This window comes from Spea bombifrons, chromosome 1, assembly GCF_027358695.1.
Source record: "Spea bombifrons isolate aSpeBom1 chromosome 1, aSpeBom1.2.pri, whole genome shotgun sequence".
NCBI lineage: Eukaryota > Metazoa > Chordata > Amphibia > Anura > Pelobatidae > Spea > Spea bombifrons.
Genome location: NC_071087.1, coordinates 134001347 through 134024977, shown reverse-complemented (window position 1 = coordinate 134024977; position 23631 = coordinate 134001347). Strand labels below are relative to the sequence as shown.

At 38.8% G+C, this 23631-nt stretch overlaps 2 protein-coding genes across 2 annotated transcripts; both read right to left on the bottom strand.

Annotated features, from left to right (window-relative positions):
- Positions 1 to 1947: 1947 nt before the first annotated feature.
- On the bottom strand, positions 1948 to 11413 carry PGGT1B (protein geranylgeranyltransferase type I subunit beta). Its single transcript, XM_053474284.1, has 9 exons — positions 11267 to 11413; positions 9737 to 9855; positions 8757 to 8824; positions 6199 to 6350; positions 5889 to 6021; positions 4497 to 4542; positions 3183 to 3367; positions 2821 to 2929; positions 1948 to 2304 (listed from the first exon to the last, which is right to left on the bottom strand). The coding sequence occupies exons 1-9, from the start codon at positions 11389 to 11391 to the stop codon at positions 2123 to 2125; spliced, it is 1119 nt and encodes a 372-aa protein (XP_053330259.1). The 5' UTR covers positions 11392 to 11413; the 3' UTR covers positions 1948 to 2122.
- Positions 11414 to 13486: 2073 nt separating this feature from the next.
- CCDC112 (coiled-coil domain containing 112) lies at positions 13487 to 22479 on the bottom strand. The gene is made up of 10 exons (XM_053474283.1): positions 22352 to 22479; positions 21207 to 21328; positions 20734 to 20855; positions 20224 to 20313; positions 19117 to 19192; positions 18424 to 18808; positions 17092 to 17502; positions 16532 to 16627; positions 15484 to 15602; positions 13487 to 13536 (listed from the first exon to the last, which is right to left on the bottom strand). The coding sequence occupies exons 1-10, from the start codon at positions 22409 to 22411 to the stop codon at positions 13506 to 13508; spliced, it is 1512 nt and encodes a 503-aa protein (XP_053330258.1). The 5' UTR covers positions 22412 to 22479; the 3' UTR covers positions 13487 to 13505.
- Between the last annotated feature and the right edge of the window lie 1152 nt (positions 22480 to 23631).

The window sequence follows — 23631 nt, the reverse complement described above, 5'->3', positions numbered from 1 at the left end:
TATATGTAGAAATGCATTATCTGAAAACCATCTCATTCCTTTAATGTTACACTGGTTAGATAAAGAATTTCAAAATCCAAGTAGTCTTGATTACAAGTAAATAAAAACAAATGCTAATATAAACCATCATTTTATTCAGGTTTATTTTTATTAAGCAGTAAATTACATGTAGAAAAATAAGATAGGTCATTTTAAAACTTTTACTTGGTTAAATATTTCTGTATTGAGTTGCAATTGATAGCACATTCTGTGGTCAGTACTTGGCAATGCTGTGTGATGCACTTAACAGTACATGTTGCAGTCTCATTATAGTGACGCAATATCCAACATGCATCCAACACATAGTTCACAACCAAGTCAAACAGAAACCAGAGAAAAAGTTTAAAGGTGGACACCCTCATCAAAGCTGTCTTCATGCACAGAAAACAGTTACCAGTAAATGCCTAGGTAAAAATCATAAGGCTTTGCTTACAGTGTAAAAAAAAAAAAAAGTATTCACCCAGGGTCTGATTTTTCTGAACTGTTGCATGTTTTGACATTGAAAGTTATTAGATCTTCAGCCAAACATAAGAAAAAAATGGGCTTTGTACGCAAAAGTAATCACCTAAGGTTCAAAATCTGGTCATGCAAAGTCTTAATGAAGGTAAGGGTAATCAAGGTTAAGGTCCGGACTATGACTGTATAATTCCAAAACTGAATTTCTAGTTCTTTGGCCATTTTGCAGATTTCATGGTTCAAAGTCAGCAAGTTGTCCAAGTCTCCAACTCATAACACTGGAACCATCATGCTTGGCTGTTCGTTTGAGGTATGCCTGTGGCACCCCATTTGTTTCGAGGAATATCAAGGTGCTTTTTGGCAAACTCTAGAGAAGCATTCACAGCTATTTTCTGTTATTGTTATTTTACCACCAATCCAGGGTTTGCCAATAATCTTTCTGATGGCAGAGTCATGAATGTTGACTTTGACCAAGTCAAAAGTGGCCTGCAGATGCCTGCATGCTGTTCTATAGTAGTTTGAGACATCTTGGAATATTTTAAACAGAATTTCCACTTCTATGACGATCCACTACCGTAACAACCATTCTCATTTTGTTAAATATGGTTTAGACAGTGGTACAGTGGAGCACCAAAGCCTTACAACTGGCCATGTATTCCTTTCCAGACAGATATGCAAAGCCATCTTTTTCAAACGTGTCTTGCGAATGCACCATAATGCAGCTTTGGAACCTTCTACGCAGACAACTTAAAATAGGATTGCAAGGACTAATGTTGGATTCGTATTGAGTAGAGCTGGGCCAAACAAAGCCAGATTGTTTGCAAAGGTCAAACTCCTAATAATGCCTTTTTACTGGCTTGACGTTATTTCACACCTGAAGATTGCGAGTTAGATTACAAAGCACATCAATTAAATAAAAGCAGCACCAAAGCTTAATGGCAGTTGTTCTTTCACACTCCCTCTCCATATAATTAGAATCTGCAAAATGATCTGCTCAAAAGCCATGTAAAAATATGGAACAATGCAGAAATCAGACAGGGGAGAATTTTTATGCAATATGTTTTTATGTCCAATAGCATTAACAGCTATTAACTGCATTGCTGCCAGCTATCTTACTAAATAGGTGTACAGAATAGCAGTAAAACCTAAGTGTGCAGGAGCTTGTTTTTTGTTTAACGTGGTCCAATCTGGCTTTGTTCAAATGGATAACAGCAAACCTGCTCGACACTAAACTAACATCATTCAGCTCAAAACGCAGCTGTGTATTCTGCTGCTCGGGTGCAATATTTTCAGAGTTATCAAGAGTTTAGGACAACGGCTACAGTGCCTGGCTCTTCTATGAGAACGCTCCTTCGAGATATGTACTAAATCTCAAATTGATAGTCTGTTACCGAAACACTAGTTCTGAACAGCAATCCATGAACCAATGAATGGTTATAAATAACAGCAGCATATAAAACATACTTTTATTGAGGTACAAGAGAAATGGCCACAGCTGTCAAACAGAGCGGTGACAGAAACATTTTGATCAAATGACTCCAGTAGACAAAAAGCACACTTGGTTAATACATGGCTTTAAAAGTGAGGCTACAATTCTGCAACTTAACGCAATGTGGCTGTAAGTCAGTCACGTGGTGATGTGATGATCATCTGAACTCTTTAGGCAGTCCTTTGCTTTCCAAGACTCGTGGAGCTGCTGTAGACGTTTAAATGTAGTTAGACTTACATTCAGAGCTGGATGTACTTTACTGATGCCCTGTTCCCCCATCAAGGATAGACCACAGATCCCAAAATAGGCATGCAAGGCATCTGTACAAAATAATAAAAAACAAACAGATTAATAAAATAGGCAAAATGAAAATAATAAAATGGATAGCCAATTTAAAACAAAATAGCACAATAAAGAGCTCTGCCGAAGTAAAAATAGTAAATATTCTCCAAAACAAGTTTATACAAATTTAATTCTAAATGTATTTGGTTATTGGAAGGGTGACAGGTTAATTTTCACATAAAGTCACACAGAGATCATTGGTACATACATCTGTGCTGTGCCTTCTGCCCCTTTAAATACAACAAACTAAAGGCATACAAGAGAAATAAGTAAAAAAAAATTTAATTCATTAAAAGCCAACAGAGGGGGAAAAAAAAAAAGTTGAGTTGTCTACACATAAGATAAAAATAAATTTTTTTAATAAAAAAAGTAATGCATCTAAAAAGCTACTTGTAAATTCTACCTGTGGAAAAACCTATTAGCAGTGAACTTATGTCACCTAGCCAACCAAAATAAGCAAAATAATGTTATTAAATGCTTTTTAATCTACTTACCTGGGTGGCTATCTGGCCATTTTGCAAATCCTCCAACAAGACGATCCTGGGTGGACAATATAAAATTTCTGTTTTTCTCCAAGTTAGTATATTTGAAGATGTCTAGTAGCTGCAAATAAAAAATAAAGTGTTAAGGATATGGATGAGACATACTTCATAAATACAATTATTGTATAAAACCATATTAAACCGACCACCTATTTTTTTTTTTTTCTATTTAAGGAAATGGGGCAGCAAAACTATAATGCATCATTTTGGGGAAATGTTTCTTACTATTTTTGTGGGAGGGGAGATTGACATAAGCACAGACACAAGCAATTTAAGCCTGTGCGATTAAATTAAAGTTGATACATTTTATTTACCGTTAAAGTTGCTCCAACCCAAAACGAGTAACAAGTGTCCACAGGTTTGTTGGGTCGACCATGGAAGCCACTTTGTTGTCTCATTATGCACCATCTTCTTATTCTGTTCAGTTCCTTCTCTGAGAATACTTCTTCAAGCTTCCCCATCAGACAGAGGGAAGCAATGCCACAAAACGTAGAGCCACCTGTTGGGTATTAAGAAAAAAAATCTATTTACATAAAATGTAAAGGGGGACTGTCACATTCTCAAGTATCCCCTCTTCCCAATTCTGACGCCAACATATCAATCATGTTTTAATGAATTATTACCTCCCTGATCATTCCCCCTTACTTTAAGTTATTTGCGATAACAGCAGTCACAAACACGGACATACCGTAATATTATATTTACATAAACACGTATTTTTATATGAAATCGACTAATCATTTGAAATACGCAGTAAAATGACAATACAGAATCCCTGGTTAAGAACACCTTCCTCAAAATATAAGGTCAAACGTGGAATGGAATATAACAAAAAAAAAATTATCTTACTGAAAAAGCTCATATTCTACAAAAATATTTCCCACATCATTTTAGAAAAGAAAGAAAAAACACCCCTTTGCCCCATTGTGTGTGAAAGGGCAGAGCTGAGCTAAAATTGGGCAAGTTTGCCTGGAATTCCTTTATAAGAGTTGTGCAAAGAAAGCCAACTTTGGGAAGAAAAAAAAACTGTGTATATTTGCCAAGAGAATGAAAATATCACATTCCACATTTTGTCTCGTTCACTGGGAGATTCATGGCCTAAGACCATGTAAAACATTCCCAAAGTCTGACGAACGTGCCTACCGAAATCTGTATGTTTAAAATAGTTAAGGGCAATTTATTTTTATTTAATAAAGAAAATATATCCCCATAAAAGGATAAAGTTACTTATAAAACAGATTTAATCAATCCTAAATTACATCAAAAGTAAAATTTTTACCTTTTAAATCTTATCTCGCTGCCTCAAAAATAATTAAATTTAAATACATAACACACGCGCACACACGTACACATATTATGCCCTTTTCCTCCAGCAGCCCCATTATTTATTCAAGTTAAATTTGCTTAGTGGAGGAGTCAGCAGCTGTAATTGTATCAGCGTCGGGCCCTGAGTCAGATAAAAACACGTTCAGGTAAATATCCCAGAAGCAGAGATAAATTCACAATGTGGGTCTTGTCTGAGGCTGCTTGAATCTACCAAATAATTCTAAAGGGAAAGTAGGGCTTACATTTTAATGCAAAAGTAACAAACGTATGTTTATATGTAGATAGGAAAAAAGCATTCTTACCATGGGCTTCTAATCCTGCTCCCTGACCCAACGCATTTTCATAAGACTGGAAACAAATATCAATAAAAGGTCAAAGGTGTAGAGATTAATAAGAGCTCTAATACGTTCAATGTTACCAAATCTTGCCAAAACTTGTTACGATTACCAAAATCTGCTATGATTATACAATACTAGGATGGCCAAAGTTTTAGGGAACAGTCTACTGATGACCATAGTCAGCCAGTTCCAATGCAGGCAATTTATTTTATTTAATCCTACCGTTCAACAAATTATAATATGCTTAGATCTCAAACAAACATTCCTGACTATGCGTCCTTTAATTATGGATATTTGTCCTTTTCACACAAATAAATAAAAGGTTATATTCCCGCTCCTTTATCACCCAGTTATGGACTGAACTTTGAACATCGAACCTCCTGTACTTTCTTACAGGAGAGACAGAGAGGCAGAGAGAGATGACACTACGTTTAGTGGTATTTATCACATCAAACGTCTGCTCAGGCCAAGCTGGCCTTTGTAGAATAGTTTGTGTGAATTTCATCTAATCATTAACACACACTTTGCATGCCGCAATGTGACAAACAAAACAAGGTGAATCATTCTCCTGTTTTTAAGACAGATGAAAGAAAAAGGGGACTTCCCATTTCCCATGGTAAACATTTACATATTAAAAAGGAAATATGGCAAATGGCTTGATTTGCAAATTTTGTAGCATTTATTAAAGAATAGTTAACAATAGCACACTGTATTCTATTCTGGTAACAGGAAACTAAACAATGCAACAGCGTATACATTTTTAATACAGAATTTAAATCTTTACTCGGGCAACACCCATGCAAATAAGAAGGATAAATATTCCTGATAATGTGCTAAAAAGGAGAACAGGATCCATGTTTGTAATAACAATTCACGCCTACAAACAACTAACAGGCAACTTGGATGTTATGGCAACCATGTTATCACAAACGCCCAACGCGCTGGCGGGCTGGATACCTTCCGATACGGCTCCGATTGGGTCCTACAGGGTGTAGATGTATGTTCCGCAAATATAAAAACATAACTTGCTCAGCCAAACATACAACGTTTGCTACCCCCCTGACCTTAAAGTGTTAAGGCTGCCGAGTCATCTCCAGTTCAGCCCTAATGGCAGCCATCCCCAACTCTAGCTCCCAAAGCCACAGTAGAGGAGGTTTTTAGGATCTACCCCTGCCAAGTCCGACATCTCAATCTGTCTTACTGAGAACAGGCAGCGCAAAGGGGAAGAACAACATGGCTGTAAAGAGAATGCCTGTGGAGATATCTAGATGGAAATGTTCAATATTCTAACGTGTTGCTTGATGAAGTAGGAGAGTTTCAGTATAGGATTCACTGAGTGGGAAAAAAAATTCTTACCATACTCTTCCTAATATAATCAATAGACTTTTCCATGTCCATTCCTGACCAGTCATCAAGAATATAACAGATACAGGATGCACAATACACAAACCTCATGTCATTCTCACTTCCCTCGGGGACAGCACAGAAGCTGAAAGAGAACACAAATGTTTTGGTTAAAAAGTATATATATTATATATATATATACACACACATACATCCACACACACACATACATATATACATACACACTATACAAGCTGTCACCTTCATATAAAGATCAATAGCAACATCTAACAATAAGTTTTTCATGTTATTAAACCCATACCTCCCATCAGGAAGCTGGAGAGCTCGCAGTCCCGCTAGACAGGCTTCTTTATTTACACGGCCCAAATCATCCCCAAGTATGAGCAAACTGCACAGAGCCGTGTAAGTCATCGCTATGTGACCACTGTCATACGGGTGATACAATCCATGACCCTAGAAAAAGAAATGTATATCAGTGGCACGTTGTCGACAGGTGCTAAAACCCGGAGCACAAGTCAAAGCCCACCTGATGTATGATAATGACATGATTAACACGGTGATGAATATTCAACGGAATAAAAATGTAAGCTATCCATATCTCCCACCTAATAAAAGACGTTAATCTGGTTAGATTTAGGAAGAAAATATAACTATCCATTATAAAGGCAAATAACAAAGCTGTTTCTGGGAAACAAAAGAAACGATTTGCTAATAATTCATAGAAATGCTAACACTGGACATCCGAGTCTACGAAAGCTCGTTCAACGTAACGGACATCAAACAGAAAAATGGCAGATAACTATACAAACAGTACCAGTAGCCGACGCATTGGACAGCTGGCACCGTCTGCTAAACAAAGCATATGGCACCCGAAATAATCTGATTACATTAACCCTTTGACTGCCAGGGGTTCGGACACATTTTCACCCCACCCACCCCACGGTAAGGGCAATTTTCAGACTTTTGGTGGAGTTACATTTACGTGACAACAGTTACACTTTAAAAAAAAAACAAAAAAAAAAACATCTACACTGTGCTTCAATTTAGGAGGTGCGTAGCTTCCTTAGCCCAGTTTGCCTGGTCACAACTTTCAGGGTTTTTAATTACATTTACATCGCTTATTTACTCTGTAAACACAGCAACACGAATTCATTTCATGTGAAGAGCTAGAACATTAGCCATGCAAATATACTTTTATGTAAAAATAAAACTTGAAGATGCTAAATCCAATTCATAGAAACATAGAATTTCATAACAGGAACAACCATTCAGTCCATCTAGTCTGCCCATTTTTCTCCTGATGTAAAGACTCAGACCGTGATCTTGTCTTATATTGGGGATAGCTTTATGCCGATCCCATGCATGTTGAAATTGCCTCACTATATTAGCCTCTACCACATCTGATGGGAGGCTGTTCTATGCAGCCACATAAACCAAAACATCAAGAGGACTCAGGGAGAATCAGCAGCACTTTTGTAGGAGTTACACAGGTTGCCTTCTGTTATCCCCTGGCGGTACAATAATTTAGCATATTCTGTTAATTGAGAAAGCTGGCTCAGTGGTGCTTTACTAGATATTCTATACAGATGTGAGGATCCTAGAGAATAAATAACACTTTTAATATAGGATGTAGCAAACAGGGAGAGGAATATGATAAAGTCAAGCTGACAGGAACATTACATGGGATATAGTTAGATAAAGCATAAACTGTGTGTTTTTATTGTTATGGGTTGCAGATATTTTGTTAAAAGGATCAGAATACCACTGATATGTACTTCTAGTACATGTTCGCACACATTTATCACAAACTTGAACTTGTTGCTAAATAACCAGTGGAATATAATATAATATAATATATATATATATATATATATATATATATATATATATATATATATATATATATATAAAAATTCTCTATCACCATTAACAACACGACTATCTCTCCTACTAACCAGGCCCGATGCCTTGGGGTCATCCTTGACTCAAACCTCTCCTTCATCCCTCACATTCAGTCCCTCGCCAGATCGCTTGCTCCTAAAAAACATTTCTCGTATCCGCCCATTCCTCACCCAAGAATCCACAAAAACCCTGGTTCATTCCCTTATTTCCTGCCTTGACTACTGCAACACTCTTCTGGTTGGCACTCGACTGTCTCCTCTACAGTGTATCCTAAATGCCGCTGCTAGGCTCATCTTCCTTGCACGTCGCTCCTCTTCTGCTTCCCCCCTCTGGGAAACCCTTCACTGGCTCTCAATTACCTTTATAATTACATTTAAGATCCTAGTACTGACATCCATAATACTGCTCCTCCGTACATTTCTGACCTCATTAGCAAATACTCTCCTACTCGATCCCTACATTCCTCCCATGGGCTAAGGCTCTCCTCCTCCTCTCATCACCTCTTCCTTTTCCCATCTACAAGATTTCACTCGAGCTGCCCCATATCTCTGGAATCTGCTCCCAAGGAACCTTCAGCATTCACCCTCCCTCCCGACATTCAAGAAACATCTAAAAACCCACAGAGAAGCATACCATCTTAGCTGTTAGAACTTCCTTGTCATCGATACAACCACCACAATACCTCTCACCCTTTCTCTGTGCCTTATGTTTGTCACCCCATTTCCCTCTAGATTGTAAGCTTGCGAGCAGGGCTCTCTCCACCAAATGTATCGGTTTCTTAGTCTGTCAATTGTTGTCTTGTCATATCCCTTGAATTTATGTATTGTATTAAGCGCTCCGTAAACTGTTGGCGCTATATAAATAAAGGATAATAATAATAATAATAATCATAATAATAATAATATATACTATTACATGTTATGCTCGAAGAAAAAATAAATATGTCTTTTAAATTACCTTAGAGGGATTAAAGGGCAACCCCAAACAGGATGAGCCACGGAATCCACAATGAGTTAAATTGGACTCTGGAAGGAAAGCCAAAAATGTTTATAGGAATATATATAATATTGCTTTCGATTGCGGGTCATAAACCAGTCTTTTTAGTTGTTGAAACATATGTAGACTGCAGAGTAACCACATGAAATAATGTAACACTAACCTTCTGGTATAGATGTTAACATGTTACCAAATGCTAAAATATCACGGTGTGCTACGCAATTGCCTTCTACATAGCATACTAATATATTATATATTATATATATATATATATATATATATATATATATTTGTATATTTCCTGTGTCACTGTAATATAATGACAACAAAAGTGTCTATAGATGTACAGTCTCCAGTTACTCCTCCCATGCTCCATAGCCTCTCTCTTTTTTCAATATGGATATTCTTGGTAAATAACAATCCTACAAATTATGTTTTAATGATGCAGTTTTAATGAATGCAGTTCATTATTATTATTCAGGGTTTAGTTTTCCAACAGTAACAACATTTTTACAGAGTGGCCTTGCAAGAGTGTAGAAATTATCATTCTGTTGACCAAAACCATTAAAATATCTGCATTCTAAGAACCATGCCACCTAAACCATGCTTACAAAAAATGACTGACCATGAGCAATCTATAATTTGGGCAAGAAGATAAACATACACAAGGATCTTAACATTGTTTGCAATATGACCTATTAGTGACATCACTATATGGGACTTTGTGTACATGAACTACTCCACTGGACAAGGATGCAATTTGTATAAAGTAATTGGTGAAACTCCCTTTTATCTCTTAATTTATACATTATCTTATAATTCCAACTGTTTAAGCTATTTTTATTAGTCACCTTCATAATGAAACAGTTGGGTAAAAGCTGCAGTCTCCTACACACTGTTTACACTAATAACTAAGTAATAATTGTTTAAAGGATACTCACTGTCTTCAGTTGGAAGGACCTGAAGGGAATATATCCATTCAATAATCTCTGCCTTGTTCAGCACGTGCAAGGAATCTAGCATGTCAAGACCAGACAGCGCAAAAAATGCAATCGTCAACCTGCAATTGGAAGCTTCTGTTAACTTTTCAGTCTGTTAGAAGAGCTCCTTCTTTGACAAATATCTATGAATACAGTTTTTATTAGTGATGCTATCCAACAAGCACTGATATAAAGGTGGCTGAAAAAGGCATTATCCGCAAAATGGCGAATTAAAAAAAATGCCAAAAATAATCGTCTGCGTGGGCCAGGCTGCTTACCTGTGCGAGCAACTTCTCTTGTACCGACCAGGGCAATGCACGTCACATGACTCTGCTCTGTTCCTGCTTCCCCTGGACAAGAGAAGTTGTTTGCACAGAGCGCGAGCAACACAGAGGGAAGCAGCAGGGCCCTTTCGGAAGTCTGCGAGCGAGAGATCTGCAGTTCAGATAAAGGGGGAGGGGAAGGGTGTATGAGGGAATAAATGATTACCTGTGAATGATTAGTATCTGTGGATGAATTAGTTTGTGAATGAGTAAAAGAATGAGTGTGTGATAGCATGGATGTATAAAGGGGGGCATGGCATAAGTGATGTGCAGTCCCCATACTGCTGGCAGCATCAATACACAAGGGGGGCAGCTAGCCAGGATTCAGCATGTATTGGCTGCTTCTGCACGAGTGTGATTGCTATATTATATATATGATTGTTAAGAGCAATCACACTCCTATCACACCCAGGCAAACAGTACATGCTAGAACCTGGGCATGCTAGGAGTGTGATTGCTGTTAGCTATATATATATACATGTTACTTATTTTTAATTAAAGTGCGCTTATTTTTTTTTGAAAGGCAGGGGGCTCATTTTCGGCCAAGTGAATGCTGCATTTTCAGTTTCAGTCCAGAATTTTCATTTCGGTGCATCCCTACTGTTTATTATAAGAAATCATTAATGCCTGAGGAAGGGACCTAACAACTTGGTCTCGAAAGCTCGCAATCAAACTCTCAGCCAATAAATGGTATCATTTTAACTATACTTTTCTCCTATTATAAGAAAGAGATCTAAAGCCCATTAATACTTTGTGAAGTACCAGAAAATAGTAACACAATAAAATCCAAATCTTCATCCTTTTACTCTAGATCCACCAGCTGACTAAATGGTTAACAATCGTGTCCTTCCCACTGCTCTTGGACACCCTTAGCCCCATCGTGTATGTTCATGTAGCTGGTGCTGAACCCACAGAGCACAGTGAGTGAGCAGGGACTATAGTGACCTCCCTCCCCCCTCTTTTAACCTCTATAAATCTGTGTAACGGTATTACACAACACACATCCAAATAACATGCAAACTTCTACACTGTACTGACCTTCTACACGGCTACACTGTAATATAACCCTCAGCTACACGTACATACAGTGTACATCACTCAATACCGGACCGTACACATGAAGTATCTATACAATCAGTTAGCATTTCCAACGCCGGTTACATATCACCTGCTGGTCTCTAAGGAGGCGCACTGCTCGGGAAGGGCTTGCAGGCTGCGTTGAAAATATCGCACATGACGATCGGGGAGAAACAATAACCTCTCCTCTGGTAACCCATCCTCTTCTTCCGCCATATCTTTCAGTCAGTCAGGACCTCCTCTATCTGTACAACTAGCAACAGTACTACTTCCGGGACAGGCGGAAGCCGGTCGTGCAACCATGGCAACCGACTAAGAAGGACCGGTCACGTGACAAGACGACTGTATCCGTTATGAATGAGGGTCAATAGGCTTCTAAACCTTGCAAACAATTTTAAACAAGACCGGAGCCTCGCAAAAAACATTAGCTCCGTCTTGACTCACGCAGAAAGGCAATGCAATTAAATACTTTACAGCAATTATTTTTCATTTATGGTTAACAATGGTTAAACAGATCATAACAAGTAGTGTGTAACAATATGGGTCCTGCTCACATGGAGCTTCCGTTCCTGTGCTGCGGGAATTGAATCGTCTACTCTCAGGTATACAATTATTGTAGGGTTTATGAAAAGTCTGCTTTAGGTCGCTCATCTGCTTGAGCCCCCATCTGTGATTTCTAAATCCTGGAAGGTATATAAATCTACTGAGAGAGTTGGAAAACAAGGTAAGAGTCTGCTGTCTCTGGATACCAATTATATCCAGTGCATGTATTACTAGGGGGAATAAATGCATATTCCTAGTAATGATTAAAAACTTTAATTAACAGCTGCGTTCACTACAATGAAGAAAAGACAATAACAACGATCCTAAATAAAATAGTAGCGGTTTAACATTAAGTGTTATAGCTTCCTCCTGAATAAGAAAAAAGTAGTACATAGTAGAAGCACAGCTTTTATGGAAACAGACTGCTCCGTGCAGCAACATCCCATAGAACCAAGAGAAATTAGATTTTTTTATTAACTATTCTACATCCTACCAGCTAGTAGGGCTATAGGATGACCACCTCATCCATGTTTTGAGTTAGCAATTCCCTTCCATGACTCTATATATACCGCACATACTGTATGGCAGCACTTTACGTCTGAGCAAAAATGATGTGTCCTGAAAAACACAGCTGATTTTGTCACCCTACTCCCCAACCACACAGATGATCTGTTGAAGAGACAAGCAAGCATTCAAAGCAGCCGCAGTTAGCCATGAAAGGGTTACACATTTAGAGGCATATTCATAAAAGCTGCCGTTTGTCATTTCGACTCATTGCCTTCAAATTGCTTTCACAAAGAGTTGCGATGGCCAACAGTGATTCCTCATGCCAGAATTGGTGAGTTCACCCTACATAATGCATTAAAACTCTCAAAAATGGAAGTACGCATTATACAGAAAAAAGATCTTCTAGCAGTAAAAGTAAATTAACAGAAGGATTTGTCCCATTCCATATCATGAAATTTCATAACTACAGAGCAGTTCTTGCAGGAATAACCTTCTCATTTATAACCCATAGTAAAATCAGTGAGATGAACCTGTTATTCTCCTATTTTAGTGAATACACCCCAGTCTTTATGTTAAGTTTCATTTAAGTAGATGCTTATCAAGATTATATCTTAATAGGAATATCTATACAATGTATATTTACCATGTTCATCTAAGTATTATTATAAATGCTACTTGTTTCCTGGTGTGTTGTATATGGAAGCATAGGCTTGAGAATGTAAATATGTGTGTGTGTGTATATATATGTGTGTATATATATGTGTGTATATATATACACACACACACACATAAAATGTGTTTATTTTACTTTATGAACAGATATGAACAGTGTGGTATATATAAAATCAAGAACATCATTTGTTTTACTCATATGCTGAATAAAGATTTTGTGGTAAAAGGATGTTTATTTTGGTAAGAGTCACAATCTCTTTACCGACGATCACCTAAGGAGAAATGCACAAATCAAACGTGCCAAAAAACAAACAGTGTAGTTTAATGTCTGAACTGTAGGTGGCAATCAAACATTACATGATAAAACACAAAGAAGCCAACGGATTAAGTACCAGAGAGCGAAGCCTTATCCAATGCCCTATAACACATATACCACAAAACACACATAAAACATTTAAACATGGTATTCCTCCTTTAAAAAAAAAGACAACTGGGGGACTTCTTTATTAAAAAGTAAAGTCTGGTTTGGTTAGGCTTTTGGTTCTTTATTGATGCAGCTGTTCCAATATTGTGTGCAGAACATATAGTAGTCTTCTTGAGTAGAATGCCTATAACCCTTGCCTCCACGTTGGTACAGCCCTAGAAGACAAAGTGAACGTTGAAGTTTACTCAAAGGGACATCAAACTATAAATAAAAGGTTTCTGGAAGAAGGAAAGCAATTTTAATATAGAAGCAGAATTTGAAGAAAACACAGCTGCCTTACATCTGTCAGCGGTTATCCCAGTCTGGAGGTATATGCTAATACTGTCAGTGGTTATCCCAGTCTGGAGGTATATGCTAATACTGTCAGCGGTTATCCCAGTCTGGAGGTATAAGCTAATGCTGTCAGCGGTTATCCCAGTCTGGAGGTATATGCTAATGCTGTCAGCGGTTCTCCCAGTCTGGAGGTATATGCTAATGCTGTCAGCGGTTATCCCAGTCTGGAGGTATATGCTAATGCTGTCAGCAGTTATCCCAGTCTGGAGATATATGCTAATGCTGTCAGCGGTTATCCCAGTCTGGAGGTATATGCTAATACTGTCAGCGGTTATCCCAGTCTGGAGGTATATGCTAATACTGTCAGTGGTTATCCCAGTCTGGAGGTATATGCTAATACTGTCAGTGGTTATCCCAGTCTGGAAGTATATGCTAATGCTGTCAGCGGTTATCCCAGTCTGGAGGTATATGCTAATACTGTCAGCGGTTATCCCAGTCTGGAGATATATGCTAATACTGTCAGCGGTTATCCCAGTCTGGAGGTATATGTTAATGCTGTCAGCGGTTATCCCAGTCTGGAGGTATATGCTAATACTGTCAGTGGTTATCCCAGTCTGGAAGTATATGCTAATGCTGTCAGCGGTTATCCCAGTCTGGAGGTATATGCTAATGCTGTCAGCGGTTATCCCAGTCTGGAGGTATATGCTGATACTGTCAGTGGTTATCCCAGTCTGGAGGTATATGCTAATACTGTCAGCGGTTATCCCAGTCTGGAGATATATGCTAATACTGTCAGCGGTTATCCCAGTCTGGAGGTATATGCTAATACTGTCAGCGGTTATCCCAGTCTGGAGATATATGCTAATACTGTCAGCGGTTATCCCAGTCTGGAGGTATATGCTAATGCTGTCAGCGGTTATCCCAGTCTGGAGGTATATGCTAATACTGTCAGTGGTTATCCCAGTCTGGAGGTATATGCTAATACTGTCAGTGGTTATCCCAGTCTGGAGATATATGCTAATACTGTCAGCGGGTTATCCCAGTCTGGAGGTATATGCTAATACGGTCAGCGGTTATCCCAGTCTGGAGGTATATGCTAATGCTGTCAGCGGGTTATCCCAGTCTGGAGGTATATGCTAATACTGTCAGTGGTTATCCCAGTCTGGAGGTATATGCTAATACTGTCAGTGGTTATCCCAGTCTGGAAGATATGCTAATACTGTCAGCGGGTTATCCCAGTCTGGAGGTATATGCTAATACTGTCAGCGGTTATCCCAGTCTGGAGGTATATGCTAATACTGTCAGCGGTTATCCCAGTCTGGAGGTATATGCTAATGCTGTCAGCGGGTTATCCCAGTCTGGAGGTATATGCTAATGCTGTCAGCGGGTTATCCCAGTCTGGAGGTATATGCTAATACTGTCAGTGGTTATCCCAGTCTGGAGGTATATGCTAATACTGTCAGTGGTTATCCCAGTTAATCGCCTGAGATCAGTTCTTACAGAAGTGATTTTCTCTTATTGCCCCTTCAGTGGAAAACTTGCTTTTTTTTTTTTTTTAACCCCAGATCAGTGGCAGGGATCTAGTTAAGAACCACTCTGCAGCTTAGTGGAGGTGCCACAGACTGGATCACTGTCCAGACAGTGCCACCTGGCCAGAGAACACAGCTTGTAACCTTCAATCGGCAAGCTGCTTCCTGAAAAATCGATGTGCAAATGAAAGTAATTTTGGCCTCTTCAAAACAAACTAATTCATAAAAGTCATTTATAAAGTGTATTGACAACTTGAGATATAGAGAGAGAGAGCAAGAGACAGATAGCTACCATCTTACCTGTGTGGAATATGAAGTAAAGGAGCTGATCCAGTTGGTCCAATTTCTCTACAACGTTCTTCCCATCCTTTGGTAAGTTTGCAAAGTCTGGAAGGATCCCTTTCAACGTGAACTTCTACCTATTAATGAAGGAAAATCAGAGAGCATGAGATTATGGACATGATACACTATGGTCTATAAGTAGTTAAAAACCACCTGAAGTGCATCTCTGTGTGTCTCTGTCCAAAGAAAGTAAAAAGCCTCCTTATATATTGTATTCTGTTCAGATAGCCCAGAAAATAATCATGTGCCGTGAACCTAATTTTTCCCTCCTAAAACATAGTTCTGGTAAGGGAAATATATATATCCATCTGCACCGCCACAGTAACATTAAATAGCTTTTTGTAACTCAATTAAATAGAGAAAAGGGTTTATTCACTAGAGCAGAAGCTCCTTGAGTTCACGAAGCATAATAAAAGGAAATTTCTGGCATATTTCACTGTAAGATGGCCATTCATAAGCCATAGTTCCACTTTCAAGAAATCTCACTTAAGTGTGCTTTATACCGAGAACCCAAGGGACTCTTGCAGCAGAAGATCATTGGGATTAATTGACTGACTGGGAAATCAGTGAGAAGAAACTGCAACACAAAATTCGACATGAGCTACAATCTTAACTGAACAAAGAAGCAAATTTACGTAGTTGTAGCAGTAAAATGTAAAAGACTGCAAGACTTCCTCAGAATGTAACTTTTTATAGTTCATATCACAGTTTGATAAAGACTTGGAGATGCAATAATCACTTGGTGCATACAAGTCAATGATTTATATAACAATACAGCTAGAATGACCTCCATTGATGGATTTTACTTTTCACGTTTTATTAGTTAATCAATATAATTACTGATGTGCCTCACTATCGAAAATTTGATTCATGAATTTCGATGATTTAGTCTGTGTGAAGTTACAGGTACTAATGGCAAATGCAAAGGTAGGAGATACCGTACTGTATATCGCTGCATATACTCATTAGGTTCAGATTGTTGTCTACCTATAACGAAGGACAATACCTTTTCCTTTAAGAGAGCCAGCCGCTTCTCTTTTTCTGCTTCTGCCTCCTCTTTAGCTCGTTTTTCTCGTGCTTTTTCTTCAAGTTTCTGTTGATCCTACAACGGGATATTTTTGCATTAAATGGCACCACTCATTACAATTGCAAATGAAGCTCTGTTTTATGTTATTATTGAGAATGTATATTATTAGTATTAGTCTTAACAATCTTTAGTAGGTTTTGGGTCTCAGTGTCTCTTATTGCCGAAAGCGTTGTATACACTGTTTTATAATGAGTAGCCACAACAGCCAATGTTGTTTGAGAATCCTTTTGTATGTTACTATGTTTTAATGCTGTGATCCCTAATGTGTTAGTTAACTCAGTGAACTGTAGTCATCTTAGTGGAAAGCAGTTAATTATTAAAAACGTATTACCTGCTCATGTGAAACCCTAAAGAAGTTGAAACAGAAACAAATCTCCCGTGCGTACCACATCATATTACGTTTCATTGTTCAGCTGCTGGCCATCTATTGTCCTGTCCCCAAAACGCATCAAAATCAAAATGGCTTTCCTCAAACTTACTCGTTCCTGAAATCGGTATATTTCATACAGAGCCATCTTCTTCCTCTCTTCTATCTCCGCTTCTTCCTTCATCTCTTTTTCCAGTCTTAGAAACTCCTCTTGCTCTTTCTTTAGGCGCGTGTGTTCTTCCACCAAAAGCTTAACCTCCAGCTGACGCTGTCGCTCTTTCCTCTGTTTCTTTTGTTGTTCTTTTTCTTCTTTTAACCTCATTTCAAGCTTTGCTGCCACTTCAATCTCTTTCTTTTTTTTCCAGGCCTCCAGTTCCTGTTGCCGCTTCCTTCTTTCCTCTTCCAGTTTTTGTTTCTGAGCTGCTTCCTTTTGCTGCCGATCAGACTCGTCTTCCATCTTTTCTTGTAACTTTGATATTTCGTGTTTTTCCAGCTGTTTCTTTGCTTTCCACTTCTGAATAGCCTGAAAAGGCAAAATTACAGAAAGGAAACGCTGCTTTAGGTAGGAATTTAGAAGTTCACATAAGAGTCTCCCAATTCTTAGTGGAATACCCCTAACAACTGAACTAATCTCTCTCTCCCTCTCTCTCTCTCTACGACCGAGTGCCGACGTGCCATGACCTTCCTGAACGCAGACAACCTCTGCTGCTGCCCGCTACTTCCGCTGCGACTTCTATGACGGAGCGCCGGCGTTATATGACCTTTCGGTGCTCCACCATAGAAGCCCCGGCGGAAGTGACAGGCAGCAGCGGAGGTTGTCTAAGGCATATCTAGGGAGCAGAGTGGCATATTTGGGGGTCATAAAGCATATCAGGGGTGTAAAGCATATCTGGGGAGCAGAGAGGCATATTTGGGGGCATAAAGCATATCTATAAGTAAGGTGCATTATGAATCAAGGGGGGGGGCAGCTTAAAATGGCAATTGGTTTTCCAAGTTTCTGTTTGTATATAACATATGCTGACTAACTGCATACTAGATACCAAAAATGTTAAAATACATGTATTCCTGCTCATTAGATAAAATACTGTTTTACCATTCCCCTCCATTTAAGACTACCCTAACCTGCAGTGGCCCCCCATACCATTTTGTGGTTAGTATTGCTTTTGAATTGATAAAGGGAGTTTGATACTCTCAGAAGCTTGTTCTTAAAATGGAATGTTAGTCCGTTGAAAATGTATTATTTTATTTAGCAGTACTCATTTTTTTTACACTTACACTACTGGACTAAAACAACTTTCCTAAGCTAGATATTATATATTTCTTGGTCTAGTCAATGCAATATGCTAGTTAGGTGCCATCAAAAACATGTCATATGGAGTTTTGGTGAGCTTAAAAGCATTTGTGGTTTGTGTTAAACAAATACAAAAAAGGGCATGAACCTCACCTCTTTCTTTTTTTCCTCAAGGAAGAGGAACTCTTGATACCATTTTTCATGCTGCTGTACGTCCTCTCTTGTTCGACTAGGGAGATATGCCATTGCTTCTTCCAGGTATGCAGGCTTGCCCTTATGCTTTGTCCACACCTTAAGAAAGCTTTGGTGGTCGAAATCATCCCATCCTCCCAGACGGCCACCTGTCTGCTGTAGAAATTTTTCAAAGGCCATCACCTCTTCGGGAAGCTGGTGAGATATTATTGTGTCTGCTAGCACTTTCCCGGGAGGTGCTCTGAAGACCTTCTCTGGAGCCGTGCTCAGTGATGCCTCTATTTTCTTCTCCAAAGCAGTCAATTCAATGCTGGTAGACTTCTCCTCCTTCATTAGCTCTTCATAACTGAAATAAGTAAAGAAGTTAAAAGGTGCAAGATATATTTCAGTTAATATATCAGGTTCCTGCAAATTTCTTAACTTTTCCAAGGTGAGTTTTAAACTCTTGAGTGATGTTCTAATCCTTGTAGAGCAATTGGGTCTCGGTTTCTTACATTACCCAGTGACATACAGTCATCACAAATACAATAATACCACTCATGTCTCTTGGGCAAATTAAATTTAAATAAAGTCTATCAAGGCGTTTCGAACAAACAAAATGAAAAAAGCTCCAATCTTTGAAACAATATGGAGGGCGGTATCGTTCATACTTACATAACTCTCTGTTCTTCTTTAAAAGCTATGATTGCACTGTCTACTTCTTCCATCATTTCTCTGAGCTTTTCAACAACTGTAAGACATATGAATAAATATAATACATCCTTTTGTTATGGTACATTGATAGTAGCACATAAGGAACATTGCCAAATAAGTCTTATATCTAGAGTTCCCATAGGATTTTATTTTTATGGCACAAATATGCTACACAACATACAGCTTTATACTGCAAGTTCATTATAATATCTTTTTTTATATAATATAAACACATCATGTTTATTTGTGCAGTAGGACCCTGCTGTAAAAGTCTAAATCCAGGCACAAATTGTGAGTATAACACAAGATTTAATGCATATGTTTTTGAGCACATTAAGAAGAAAAAAGCAATCTGTTTTGGATGTATTTATACAGTGGACTAAAGAATCCTCGCAAGACTTAGATATAAGAGACTGACATTTGGAACATATTACAAAGACCTGCAGAACGAGATAAACAAAAGTGAAATAAAAGGGCAGAAAATGTGTTGGTCTGCGATATCTCACTGCACTAAAACCACTTTACTAAAGTGGCTTCTAGATTTTGTTGAAATATAAGGAAACACAAATAGACTATAGATGTTATATTTAAAAGTGATCTACGCAAGCAACCATTTAGGAAGTGCCCAGCAGATCCATTCAGGATACAAAACTTAATGTACTTAAAAAGGGTTCTTAAAAATTCTTGAAAAGTACCAACATTTTTGTTTAAATTCAGTGAATTTGAACAATCCCCACCCATCTCCCTCTGTTTTGCAAAGTGTTCCTGCCTGAAGTGCTCTGTAAAGCTCTTTGCTTCTGCTCCTTGATGGCACATTAGCCTAATTAAAAGGCTAGTATGCCACTGACAACACAGATACTGTGAGGGTTCAAATGTGATCCCAATACCTGCACCCGAGAGCATATCCTAAGTACAATCGTTAGTGCTTCCCGGGGCAAGCATTCACAACTGAAGAGAAGTGTTCTTCCTGCTTGTTTCACTGAAGAACGTCATTGAGCCAAATCCTCACCGATGCCCGTTAAACATCATTACTGTACATAACAATAGTTCTGCTTTATTGATCCTTACATTCTGGAGTAGGCTTCACATCTTTCAGTTGTCGCTGAAGTCTCTTGACATTGTTGTGTATTTTTGAAAGTTGCTGTTCTGTCTTAATTTCTGTGGAATAAACAAAGCAATAAAAATTAATCTACAAATATGGGTGTAAATGTGCTAGTACAAAACAAAAATAATAATCTACATTGCACAATATATCTAGACATTTTATGGAATGGTTACTTAGAATATAAAATGGTTGAGAAGAGACGGAACACTTTAGATATAAAGAACCCCATATGAGAAGCCCATTGCCATGTGTAGTCTTCAAATATTTTGAGGCTACAATAAGGGGGCTCTTATATTTACAAACACTGGGAATACTATAGAATGCCTAAATGTGTATATAGACACACAGACTTTACTGTTTTTTTATATATATATATATATATATATATATATATATATATATATATATATATATATAACTTATTTATATTGTTAGAAACTATGCCTGGAAGCATGGACAAAACTCTAATTTACTTTCTGCTTTTCTGTTGTTCGCCAGTTTTTGCTCATATTCTTCAAGCGTGCTGTACTCAGTCCTGAAGTCGCTCTTCTTGTTATAAAGATGTCCATTCTTGTCTTTTTCTAAATGTGCAATTCTTAAATGAGAGAAAAACCTGTTTAATATATATATACACACACACACTATGCCATGCTATATAAAGTATACAGTACTTTACACATTCCCTCAGCACAGAATGTTCAAAGAGACAACCAAGCATGGCCATCAGCCAGTAGGAAGCGACCCAGGAGAAGACCGTGGTCTTGGACGCGTCACACTGCAGTTATCCTGCATCCACCAGTAGTAAGGACTAAAAAAAAGCTAGTTGGAAGGAACATATTTGGTCACTATTTCGTGACTTCGCCAGAAGATTTCTTGGCCTGTGTGGTCCCAGGTCTCTCAATCAGTTTAAGAGGCAGCGGAAATACCGCTCGCTGGCATCACTTACTGGTTCTTAAGTTTCTCAGCTTCGCGGAAGAACTCTGCTTTCTTTGCTTGATCAGCCTTTATTTTCCAGTTTTGAACATGGAATCTTCTTTCTTCTTCAACTTGGCTAAAACAACTTTCATCCTGTGTGCAATAATAAGTATAAAACATACAAGATGAATTGTAACGATAAACATTTTGTGAGTTGGAAGAGAGTGTAGCGCATAAAACAGTCCATTTAGGATCTTGTGGGCTGGAGAACAGGAGATGCAGTGTAGGCCAGCTCTCCGTAACACGTATCAGGGAGTACACAGAGGATTCTTGCCCACAAGGTCCCCAAATTTGGTTCCGTAATTAATATCACCTATAGCCATTGGTGAGAATTGTATGATAGAGGTATAGGGCAAGAATTAGCGCCAAGGTGAGCAGAGGAAAAGGATATTTAGAATTTCAAGTAAAATGTATTACATTTGTAGGTAGTGCAGGCTTTTTGTGTGGCCCTTCAGCATGGCCCTTAATTTTCGTACATAGTTCCTATTGTCGTACCCAAGAACATGTCTTGTTCCTTTATGTTACTTGCTGTGTAACCGATTATTGCTTTTATTAGTTATTATAAGTACTGTATATGCAATCCTGAAACTACAAGTGTGTGAGCTACATTTATAACTTGTGTATTGGTGTTCTGATGTAATATGGCGGCCCACAATCTCTTTATACCTTTGGACACAAGAATGAATGGAAACAACAATTATATTTTTCTTGGCAAGCAGATATGGCGCTGTAGTCACCACTTATAATTTTAAAGTATTTTGCTGCACCTGTTTGCAGGGGAAACCAAGCAGGGTCCTCCCTATCTCAGACGTTAGAGGATCATCTTGATTCCAGGGGGACCATGGATAGAAAGATAATTTAAATATGCCTAAAATGCTCCTAATCATAAATACATGTTACACAGAACCTGACTTCTTCAGGGATGTTACAGTAATGATGAATCGTATTGGATTAGTCACCTTCCCAGATGACTCGTTAGTAAATACGTTATATTTAATGGTTATTGTACAGCGGCTGCCCTGATACGAACTTTTCACACAGACACACATCTATTGGCAAGCAGACTCCGGACCCCATCATAATCTCTTCAGATCTACAACCCCGGCCACTGTGTACCTGCTCCAAACCCGGCTCTGCCGCCTCCGACTCGCCGCCGACCGTTGCTAGGGAAGCCATGTTCCTGTAAAAACCGTCTGCAGAAACTTCACAGCAACGAAGCCTGGGCAGGAACTATGGGAGGAGCGGCACCCGGGGGTGGAGACTGGGGCGGGGTCCCCGTGCACGCGCACATGATGTGACTTTAGGCAAGCGCGCGTGCACGTGGAGCCGGGGGCTAGAGACTGAGGGGGATGCGTTGGTTTTGGCGGTCGTACCGCCCACGAAACTGTGAAAACGGTGTGATTGCCCGGTTTGTCGTGACTCCTTTCCGGTTCCTGAAAACTGGATACTGGTGTCAGATCCAGATGAGCCAAAATGTTACCTAGTTTTACCACAATCCATTTACGCAAATATATGGTGTTGTAGCATTGTTTAATAAACATCTTTATCAAATCGGGTTTATGTATTCTGAGTTATGTTTATAATATTTTTTTCATTCAAGTGAAGCTGCTCAGAGAAACACCTGCCCCTGCGCTTTGATGACGTTGTTGTGTCCCTAAAATGTGGTCGCCATAGATTACTTTTTACGCAAAATGCTGAATGAGAAACATGAAAGAAGGACGTAGCAGAAATGTTGAGAAGAGTGAAATTAAATTTCTCCTTAAGGAGTTAATATGCATTCTTCTTTAGTAGGGCTGTCAGGGACACTTTACCTATGACATGTCCAAGACCAACTCCAGCCTAGTTTCAAGGAAAATGTGTCAGCTTCGGTCATTGGGAATTTGTGGAATTAGGTCATTATTTTAATCTTGCAATATTATTATTATTATTTATTGTTTTATATAGCACCATCAAACTACGTAGGGTTGTACAATATATTGTTTAGTGAAGAAACTTAAGGTCTTCACGTAATTATCCATGAGTGAACAGCTAATTCTGGTGTGGAATTCAGGAGCATATAATTATTGTGATCCACAGTTAAAGGGACTCTCTAGCCATCATATATGCTTTAATGTATTTGATCATGCCTGGGAACTCTCCGGGTTTGGCCAGTTCTCGGGGATGACCCAAAAATCCTCTGGATCGCGGGAGAAGGTTCCTGACACGCCCCACTCCCTGGCCATTTCCCCCTTAAATGGGGCTGTTTCCCGCAATATCAGCAGGACCGCCCACTGACATCAGTGGGCAGTCCTGGCCATGTCCCTCAAGGGTAGGCTCTGAGTAGCCGGAGCCCTCAAGATCCCAGATATGTATATGATAGCTGTATGGTCCCTTTAAACTTTTGTGGCGCTCCCCTT

What these genes read in the sequence shown, in the direction of transcription:
- PGGT1B (XM_053474284.1), bottom strand. Translation starts at nt 11,391, where the DNA reads ATGGCGGAAGAAGAGGATGGGTTACCAGAGGAGAGGTTATTGTTTCTC. An exon ending in GCCTCCTTAGAGACCAGCAG is followed by an intron (nt 9,856 to 11,266) that starts GTGATATGTAAC and finishes TTCCAATTGCAG; the next exon opens with GTTGACGATTGCATTTTTTG. An exon ending in ATGGCCAGATAGCCACCCAG is followed by an intron (nt 2,305 to 2,820) that starts GTAAGTAGATTA and finishes TATTTTGTACAG; the next exon opens with ATGCCTTGCATGCCTATTTT.
- CCDC112 (XM_053474283.1), bottom strand. Translation starts at nt 22,411, where the DNA reads ATGGCTTCCCTAGCAACGGTCGGCGGCGAGTCGGAGGCGGCAGAGCCG. An exon ending in AAAGAAGAACAGAGAGTTAT is followed by an intron (nt 18,809 to 19,116) that starts GTAAGTATGAAC and finishes TACTTATTTCAG; the next exon opens with TTATGAAGAGCTAATGAAGG. An exon ending in TATACCGATTTCAGGAACGA is followed by an intron (nt 16,628 to 17,091) that starts GTAAGTTTGAGG and finishes ATCCCGTTGTAG; the next exon opens with GATCAACAGAAACTTGAAGA.